This window comes from Carassius auratus, chromosome 41 (assembly GCF_003368295.1).
Source record: "Carassius auratus strain Wakin chromosome 41, ASM336829v1, whole genome shotgun sequence".
Classification (NCBI taxonomy): Eukaryota; Metazoa; Chordata; class Actinopteri; order Cypriniformes; family Cyprinidae; genus Carassius; species Carassius auratus.
The window spans coordinates 25,894,724-25,905,885 of NC_039283.1; the positions used below are offsets into that span (position 1 = coordinate 25,894,724).

Genomic DNA, 11,162 nt, shown 5'->3' on the forward strand with positions numbered 1-11,162 from the left:
GTTTCTCTTTTATAAATAGTAAATTCCAGCTGCTTCTGTGTTTTTGTCCTAAAATCTCTCTGGTCCATCGATCTAGAACCCCCCCCCCCCCACACACACACACACACACACACACACACACATCATCTCCTGCAGGCCTGCTGAAATGAGGTCACAGGTCACAGGTCAGAGGTGATCCATCATTCAAACACAATAACTCCTCCCCCTCCCCCTGGCTTTCTTCTATTATCCATCCCTCTGTCCCACTCCAACACAATACTGTAAAATTCTCCACCGTGCTGTAAAACACTAAAATATTCAACAATATTCTTATTCGTATAGTGCTTTTCACAATACACATTGTTTTAAAGCAGCAAAAAAAAAAAAAAAAAAAAAAAAATGTGTCTAATACAAAGCAGAACTGAAGGAAACCAAGTTTTCTTCATTTCAAGTTTATAGAGTCATACAGTTATCTAACATTAATTCATTTCAGGCCCCTCATTAAAGTGATTACAAATTACTTTACAGAGCTGTAAAATACATTTAAAAAGCTTTATTATAAGTGTTTTACACACACACACACACACACACACACACACACACACTTTAGTTCCATGTGATCTCAAGTGTCAGTGTGAGGCTTTAGTTCTTTCACTTCCTGTGGGGTATGTGTGCATTTTTTGTCTTTTATCCATGTGAAATATGAAATGTCAAAAGATGATTTTGATAAAGCACACACTAACATTCGTCTGCTTGTGTGTGTGTCTCTCCATCTGGCCGTCATGTGTGTGTCTGTATCGCAGCTGCTGCTCAAACCAAACCATCTACAAGCCCCTCCCATATGCTAATGAGGATAGAGGTGACCTGGGGTAGGGGGTCAGAGGTCACAGTCGAAGCCCTTTGTCACAGTCAAACACTGCTCCACTGCTCTAATAGAGAATAAGCCTAGTCTCTGGTTAGCTAATGATAGTCAGTTCCTGTGTAACAGAAAGTGCAGTGCTTCGTTTACTCTAAACTGAACTGGAGCCCAGGTTGGACTCGTGTGATGGTGTGTGTGTGTGTGTGTGTGTGTGTGTGTGTTGTACCCTGCACCACCAGTCGTCCCAGCGCGGTTCTCCTCATCCTGGTTCCGGGTCGGTTAGCAGAGCAGACGTACACACCCGAGTGCTGCAGAGACACGTCTGAGATGATGAGGTTACCTGTGCCCAACACCTGGATGCCCTCCACGCCGATGGAGCGACCGTCTGACAAACATATATAGTTATATAATAATTGTTATTATTATAGTAATATAATAGTAATATATATATAGTAATAGTAATTGTTGTTATAGCTATCACTCGTGCTATGCTATGTCGTTATAATAATATTCATATAGTTATCATTATTGTTATCATTATAGTAATTATCGTTATCGATAAAGTTATTGTTCAAATTACAGTAATTATCATTATAATAATTGTCATTGTTGATATAGTTATCGTTTTAGTAATTAGCGTTATTGATATAGTCATCAAAATAGTTATTTTTATCATAAATAGTAATTATCGTTATTGATAGTTAAGGTTCACATCAGAGTAATTGTCATTATCATAATTATTGTTGATATAGTTATCATAATTGTTATGATTTCAGTAATTAGCATTATCGATATAGTTATCGTTTTTATATTGATATTATTATAGTAATTATTGTTATTGCTATAGTTCTTATAGCTACCGTTATTATAATTATAGTTATTGTACCGTTATAAATAGCTAACATTATAGTTCTTCAAAGACAACAAACAGCTGTTGAGTGGATGAACAGAAATGAGATATATTGAGTTGTTTTTATTATTTTATCTCGCATTATGAGGTTTTTACCCAGCCTGCTCCAGGACACGATGGGCCGTGGGTTTCCGGTGGCGATGCACTCCAGGATCGCGGTCTGGTGAACGTTCAGAGTGAGATTCTGCGGCCCAGAGAGAATCACCGGCTCCTTATAGAGACGATTAGCTGCGACTGAGACAGAGACAGATGCAGGTCATTCAGAGATGCTCAGCGGTTTGGATCGTATCATCAGGTCTCAGCTCTACCTGTGACTGACAGCTGGGCCTCGTGACTGTAGCGAGTGTTTGCGATGTTTTTAGCGACGCATCGGTAGCTGCCACTGTCAGCCTGGCGCACACCTGTGATGTGTAGGATACCGTTGGGCAGGAGAGTGTACCTGAACACACACACACACACACATACACACACACACACACACACACACACACACACACACACACACACACATACGCCACATTAACACCAAAATCACTTACTAGAAGCATAAACTAAAAAAAAAATCAGACTATAACGACACAGAGGAACGATATCAATGGAATCACTGTCAGAGCGATTGTTTTCATCTTATTAACAAATAGACATGAACGTTATCATCCACTGGGGTAGACACTAAAACAGCTATCATTATAGTTAAAATTAATTCAGTTCAATTAATGTTAACATTCTTGTCATTATAGTTATAAATATAGTTAGTGTTATAGCTATTAATTTTATTGTAGATATAGTTATAGTTACGAAAAAAATTGTTAGTTATTGTTATTGTTTTAGTTATCATTGATTATCGTTATAGTTATCGTTTTTATAGTTATCGTCATTATAGTTACCATTATAGTTATCGTTATTGTTGTAGCTATCATTATATCATTATAGTTATCGTTATTGTTGTAGCTATCATTACAGTTATCATTATACTATTTTCATTATAGTTAAAGTTATTGTTATTTTAATTGTTATAGTTATTGAAATCATTGTTATTGTTATAGTTATAATCATCATTATAGTTAGTTATCGTTATTGCTTTTCTTTATTGTTGGTTGTAGTTAGCTATCATAATCATTATAAATATTGCTATTGTTATAGTTACGATTATAATTATCGTTATATTTATATAGTTATATCGTTATAGTTATGTTATTATAGTTAGCTTTATAGTTAACATCATCATTATAATTATCACTATAGTTATAGCTATTATACAGTTATTGTTATAATCATTATCATTATAGTTAGTTATCGCAATTATTATTATTATCGTTATTGTTACAGTTTTTATCATTATTATGGTTAGTTTTCAGTATTGTTGTCTTTATTGCTGTTTATAGTTAGCTACCATAATCATTATAAATATTGTTATTGTTATAGTTACTATTATCGTTATATTTATAGTTATTATATTTATCATTGTAATCGTTATAGTTAGTTATCGTCATCATTATTGTTATCGTTATAGATTATTTTGTTTATCATATAGTTATATTGTTATATTTATTGTTCTACTTTTCATTATTATGATCATCATTAAAATTATGTTTAGAGTTTCATTATAGTTATTATTCATCATTATAGTTATTGTTTATCATTACAGTTATCATGTGAACAGGCCTTAAACGATAATCCAGAGTTGGTTTCTGGCTTTGAGAAAAAACATTTGCACATAAGTAAAAGCAGATTTCAACACTTAAATGTTCATTCCTGTTCAACATATTTAACATACTGTTGTGTTTGTTTCAGGCTTTATTCGTGTACCTGTTATCTTCAGCATTGAGAGCTGTTCTGTTTCTTTCCCAGGTGATGTTGGCCTCTGGGACCCCGCTGACGGCGCAGTGAAATCGAGCGACGCCACCCTCGTCCACACTCATGGATTCTGGATGTGTGTGGAACTTGGGCAGTGCTAAGAGGGAAGACAGATTTCACATCACATGAGTGATACAGATGCTCGAACCACATCAAGCACAGACCCTTCATCCCTCTCCAACCACCAGCAAACCACATTAGGCTGGTTTAAAAAGGTTTATCAACTTTGTCCATGTCTGTTTCTCCTAAAGAGATATTAGAGAGCTTTTTCTTTCTGAAGGGTGTTTGTGTCACTCACAGGCCAGCTGCACATGTGCTTTGCGGCTGATGAGCAGGCCATATCGGTTCTGCGCCGCACAGTCGTACTCGCCCGCATCACTCTCATCACCATCACGTCGTTTCTGGAGGTTTCGGATTAGGAGCGTCCCGTTATCCAGCACAGCTGCTCTGGCTCCCAGAGGAACGGGAACGCCATTCCGCCGCCAGGTGATGGTGATAGGCCCCTCCCCCTCTACCTGACAGTCCAGCATGAGGGGGCGGTCCCTCACCGCGATGACATCACTAGGTTCTTTGATGAAGGCCAACTCTGAAGCTCTGGCCAAACCTGCAGGATGTCAGCAAGAGGGTGTGATGACGAGAAATTAAACCGTCGGAGTAATCTGAGATGAACTGATGCTTACGAACGATTCATGAAAATGGTAAGGATGACGATGTATCACGACGGATGATGAAACCTGATGAAGGGAAACACTCATATCACATCAGATATAACATAATGGAGCAAAACTGATACAGAACTGAATAAGATACACAAGCAAAGCGTATTAATCATATCAGATATGCATATGAACTATTTTTAAATTCAGCATATTGAATTCAATATATTCACTGCAAAAAGCAATGCTCTTTTTTGTTTTCTGAGAAATTGGAAAATGAAGTGAATTTATGATTAAAACAAAAAATATCTATCAATAAAGTAAGAAAAATAAACAATTCAAAGGTTGAATTTTCTTATCCCATTGGGAGAGAAAAAAAAATTATAAAATTGCATAAATAGTTTTTGTTATAGAGATACTTACACTTACTGCTAGTGTGGATGATAATATAGTTATTGTTATCTTTATAGATTTGTTATAGTCTCATTAGAGTTATTGTTGTAACTGTTATTGTTATAGAAATCGTTGGCAATCAGATAAGGTTGCAAAGGGATGGAACATTTCCAGTACATTTTCAGAAAGTTATCAGTATCCTTGACAGATATTTGGTCTAGTTTTAAGCATAAAAACAGACAAAAATAAAATAAATACATAAATAAACCTTCCAAAAGGTTAAACTCCATGAATTGCATTATTCACATTCATAAAGAAGATTGTAAAGTTTATTTAGTCCTCAAACACACTCTTGCATCAGTAGATGGTGTTTGTCTTGTGCTTGAGTTGCTGATGTGAAGGAGGCAGGGCTGGTTGGATTTAGAGCATCTTAAATCAAAGCGATTCATCTCCACTGAACTTAAACTTGACTTTGGGCCGCCTGATTGATGGCTCTTTCAGAAGCACTCACACAAACACACACAAAACCCTCCATTAGCCCAAAACAGCTATACAATGCGACCCCACCCCACCCCGCCACAAACACACCCTCCAGATCTGCCCCGGCCCATCATTCCTGCCCCGTCTGAAGAGCCATCTGCCCCTCCTCCGCCCCGTGGAGCTTCGTGAGGGTGACTTTCCCATGCCACCGCATCAGTCAAAGAGCCGCACGCCGCCCCTCGCAGCTGCCAAACACACAACAAAACACCCCGGTCACACTTGAACTTGAACGCGCTCGCACGAAAAAACCAGACTCCTGTACCTCAGCGCTCGTCTGACCTCAGAACACGAGCCTGGTCTCCTCAGACCAGATGAACTTCAGTCTGTCCGTCAAACTCAACCCCCATCAAACTCTCAGAGAGCAGCTTCCTGCTGGATTCATGGAATTTAAGGCCCATTCACAAGAACACTAATGATAACTAATAACAATAACTATAAGGAAACTGTAATCATAACTATATAACTATATTGGTGTCCACACAAATGGACAATAACTACAGTATAACGGAAACTATAATAATAACTTTAACGATAACTATTATCATGACTAGAACAATAATAATAAATATGACAATAACGATATCTATAATAATTATAATGATGACTATATTGGTGTCCACACAAACATATGGTAACTAAAAACTATAACAATAACTACAACGATAAATATAACTATGAAAAACTATGAAAATTGTACCGAAAATTAGAACAATAAATATACAAGCATCACACAAACTGACAAAAACTATAACATGAATCAGGATAACAATAACCATACTTGCATCCACACCTATTAACTAACTATATAACTAACGAAAACTATAACATTAGCTATAATAATAACAATATTCATAACTATAATCATGACGATAACTATAATAATAACTACAACAAAAAATATTAACTATATTAATGTCCACATAAACAGACGATAAATATACCGAAAACTATAACAATAATTATAATCCTAACTTAGAACAATAATAATTAGAACTATAAATATACAAGCATCACACAAACCGACACAAACTATGATAACTAACGAAAACTATAACAATAGCTATAATCATAACTATAACGATAAATATAACTATATTAGCGTCCACACAAACAGGTGATAATTATAACAAAAACTATAACTACAACGATAAATATAACTATATCAATGTCCACATAAACAGATGATAACTATACCGAAAACTATAACAATAGCTATAATCATAACTATAACGATAAATATAACTATATTAGTGTCCACACAAACAGGTGATAATTATAACAAAAACTATAACTACAACGATAAATATAACTATTTAAGCATCCAAACAAGTGGATGATAACTATACCGAAAACTACAGCGATAACCATAACTAGAACAATAATTAGAACAATAAATATATAAGCATCACATAAACTGACAAAAACTATAACATGTATTTTGATAACAATAACCATACTTGCAACCACACCTATTGATAATAACTAACGAAAACTATAACAATAGCTATAATCATAACTATAACGATAAATATAACTATAAAAGTGTCCGCACAAATAGATAACTATTATGAAAACTTAAATAATATCAATAATCAAAACAATAATCGTAACAATAACGATACGTTTAACTACATTACCATCCACAGAAACACACAACAACTATATCAATAACTATAATCATGACATTTACTATACTAATATCTACAACAATAAATATAACTATATTAATGTCCACATAAACAGACAATAAATATACCGAAAACTATAACAATAACTATAATCCTAACTACAACAACAATAATTAGAACTATAAATATATTAGCATCACACAAACCGACACGAACTATGATAACAAACGAAAACTATAACAATAACTATAATCATAACTATAACGATAAATATAACTATATTAGCATCCAAACAAACAGGTGATAACTATAACAAAAACTATAACTACAACGATAAATATAACTATATCAATGTCCACATAAACAGATGATAACTGTACCAAAAACTATAACAATAACTATAATCATAACTATAACGATAAATATAACTATATTAGCGTCCAAACAAACAGGTGATAACTATAACAAAAACTATAACTACAACGATAAATATAACTATATCAATGTCCACATAAACAGATGATAACTATACCGAAAACTATAACAATAGCTATAATCATAACTATAACGATAAATATAACTATATTAGCGTCCAAACAAACAGGTGATAACTATAACAAAAACTATAACTATAACGATAAATATAACTATATTAATGTCCACATAAACAGATGATAACTATACCGAAAACTATAACAATAACTATAATCATAACTATAACGATAAATATAACTATATTAATGTCCACACAAACAGGTGATAACTATAACAAAAACTATATCTACAACGATAAATATAACTATATCAATGTCCGCATAAACAGATGATAACTGTACCAAAAACTATAACAATAACTATAATCATAACTATAACGATAAATATAACTATATTAGCGTCCAAACAAACAGGTGATAACTATAACAAAAACTACAACTACAAAGATAAATATAACTATATTAATGTCCACATAAACAGATGATAACTATACTGAAAACTATAACAATAACAAAAACTATAACTACAACGATAAATATAACTATATTTATGTCCATACAAATAGATGATAATTTTTTTTATTATAGTACACTTACTGCACACTACCGTTGAACACTAAAGTGTGCAGTATACAGGAAGTTTACTTAGGTCAGGTCTAGAACTGCTTCAGTGTGAGAAAGAGATGTTTGTGTCTCTTTGAATGCGTTAGTATTTGTGTCTCTTAGTCAAATGAGGCGGACTGCAGTGTCTGAAGCTGCAGCTGTTTTCTCCTCCACACAATAGCGGCCCATCTTCAGCCGTAAACACTGCGGGGTTCAGAGGGCAGCTCCGCCCCCACCGGCACACTGTGACCTCAGATCCTAAAGGTCATGAGAGAATCAGCCGCTCCTCCTCGCTCTTTCTTCATTGTCTCTGGAGTGGCCGTGAACTTCAGCAGCCAATAAACACGTCAAAACACTCCATTAATGGCATCTGCTGCTCGGACGGGACAAATCTGAATGTCAAATATTCTTCTGTGACGTGAGGACAGAAACACACTTATTTATTATGAGGGAAACACGTATGGCGTCGCAGGCCACAGTCAAATGTGCTGAATCTATTAGTGATGCTCTCAATCCAATAACACTGATCACTTAACACACCATCGACAAAAATACCATTGTTTTAGGATAGCGCACAATTGAATACTGGCATTACTGATGTATAATATTGGTAGTACCATGCAAATCTCATAATAAATGAATATGGTATTGATGGTATTGTGTACAAGTCAAATTTAGTTGTATAGCACTATAGTTTCACAGCTGCTTTACAGAAAATCCTCAAGTTAATGTTTAGCTATAATATCTTTATATATTCATGCCTTATAGTTGCATTACATTATATAGTTTTATATATAGTTATATACAGTTACATATAGTTTTTATTACATATAAAAGCTGTTCTTTTGAACTTTCTGTTCACCTGTGAATCCTGAAAAATAAAATGCATCACGGTTTTCACAGAAATATTGTGCAGCACAATTGTGTTCAACATTGATAATAATCAGAAATGTTTCTTGAGCAGTAAATCATCATTTTTCATGATTTCTGAAGATCATGTGACACTGGAGACTGGAGGAATGATGCTGAAAATACAGCGGAGCATCACAGAAATACATTACACTTTAATACAGATCCACACAGAAAACAGATGTTTTAAATTGTAATAATATTCCAGTTTTTACTGTATTTTTGATCAAATAAATGCAGCCTTTGACTCTTTCAAAAGCTTTAAATAATCTTAAGTATTCGAAAATTTCATCAAGCAGTGTGAGAGTCACCTGTTTTAATATTGGTGTGATTTTGCCCAGATTTATTTTGTGTGATTTGAGAGTTAGAATGAGGATAAAGTGAATGTGTGTATCTTTTTATAGAGTCTGTCCTGATTCTTCACGCTTTCAGGCTCTCAGTGGGAGAATCGAGCATCTAATGAGACTTACAGCGGCTCGTCTCAATTAACACTCATCAATGAGACCATCAGAGTGAGACATCAGAACTATTAGCACTGCTGGAGTCTGTGTGTAATATTCTAGAACCTTAACACGTCATATTATATCTGCTTATGTATGCTTGTGTGTGTGTGTGTGAGAGAGAGAGAGAGAGAGAGAGAGAGAGAGAGAGAGAGTGTGTGTGAATGTGAGAGAGAGAGAGAGAGAGAGAGAGAGAGAGAGAGAGTGTGAATGTGAGAGAGAGAGAGAGTGTGTGTTTGTGTGTGTGTGTGTGTGTGTGTGTGAGAGAGAGAGAGAGAGAGAGAGAGAGTGTGTGAATGTGAGAGAGAGAGAGAGAGAGAGTGTGTGAATGTGAGAGAGAGAGAGAGTGTGTGTGTGTGTATGTGAATGTGAAAGAGAGAGAGAGAGAGAGAGAGTGTGTGTGTGTGTGTGTGTGTGAATGTGAGAGAGAGAGAGAGAGAGAGAGTGTGTGTCTCCACTAAAAAATTATCATATTCATGAAACTGATCTGGTTCCCACAGTGCTGAATAGACTCTGGTGCTAATTAGGAAAATGAATCAGTCGCTGCTCACGTGCGTGTGTGTGTGTGTGTGTGTGTGTGTGTGTGTAGAGAGTTTGACCATAGACGGTGTAGATCTTTTGGATTAACCTTGTGACCCCGTGCGGCCGGTGAAAGTGTGTGTGTGTGTGTGTGTGTATGTGTGTGTGTGTGTTCAGCAGCTGCCTCACAGGATTACGGCCTTTATAATGAGATCTCAATCGAACCCCCACCCAGTCTGACCCCGACCCTAAAGGCCCAGTCATATGAAAATGAGGGTCAGGTCAAAGGTCAGGGTCAATGTCTGTCCCAGGTCTGTCTGTCTCACTCTCATGAACATGAACTTCAGCAAAAGCTGAATAGAAAATCATAAAGAAAATAATAAAGAAATGTATATAAGTTAAGACAACTAATCAATGAAAATCAATAAAGGAAAATAGTTAACAATCAAAACAATTGTGTATCGAATATTTTATATTATTTTATTTCATATTATTATATTACATACATACATACATACATACATACATATATATATATATATATATATATATATATATATATATATATATATATATACTCACACACAAACAAACATGCATACACGACTCAATTAAATACAAATATTTGAATCTGATTAATTAAACAACAAATCAACAGATCATTGTTAGCTGCAGCACTAAAATATAAGTAAGAATGAAGTTAACAATAAACTAACACTCTAACATCAAATCAATATAAATTTCTCAAATCAGATGAACTAATGACCGTTAATAGAGACTACAATCAATTACATGAAGTGTTATTAGTTCTGATCTATCATACTGATATTTTCCCAGAACATCAATACAGTAAAATCAATCAATAAAACAAGCAAAGCATTGCTGCTGACAGAGATGAAGGATTTCTGAGCAGAGAAAGAGTAAAAGCTGAAACTCACCTGAGACTGTGATGAGCAGCAGCAGCAGCACTGAGAGTTTCTCCATGATTCCTGCTGTTCAGATGATGTTTTATGAGCTCATGACAGATCAAATCAAATGCGAATATTCCTCAGTGCTGCTTTATTCCTCCTCCAGATATTCCTCACGTTATTCCAATCAGAGTCTCTGAGCGTGTGTGAGAATCAGCAGCTCTGTTGATGCTCTCAGACTCCTGTGGGGGTGGGGCCAAGCATCACCAGCCAATCAGAGAGCAGCTGGAGACAAGAACATAATGCTGATGATTTAGTTGTTACCCCCTCAATCCAATCCCCCCCCCCCCCCCCCACACACCGAGAAGTGTTGGGGCACGTTTAAATAAGGAGGTTCAACCAACTCT

General features: G+C 35.3%; 1 protein-coding gene across 1 annotated transcript in view; it reads right to left on the bottom strand.

Moving 5' to 3' along the window:
- Window positions 1-10,941, bottom strand: part of LOC113059691 (immunoglobulin superfamily DCC subclass member 3-like) — a 16,092-nt gene extending 5,151 nt beyond the window's left edge. The window contains exons 1-6 of the mRNA XM_026228231.1: window positions 10,786-10,941; window positions 3,904-4,209; window positions 3,558-3,702; window positions 2,057-2,187; window positions 1,845-1,982; window positions 1,065-1,223 (exon numbers count right to left, since the gene is read on the bottom strand). Of these exons, the coding sequence (XP_026084016.1) occupies window positions 1,065-1,223; window positions 1,845-1,982; window positions 2,057-2,187; window positions 3,558-3,702; window positions 3,904-4,209; window positions 10,786-10,831 (925 nt within the window). The 5' untranslated portion in view covers window positions 10,832-10,941. The remainder of the gene's footprint in view (window positions 1-1,064; window positions 1,224-1,844; window positions 1,983-2,056; window positions 2,188-3,557; window positions 3,703-3,903; window positions 4,210-10,785) is intronic.
- Window positions 10,942-11,162: the final 221 nt, after the last annotated feature.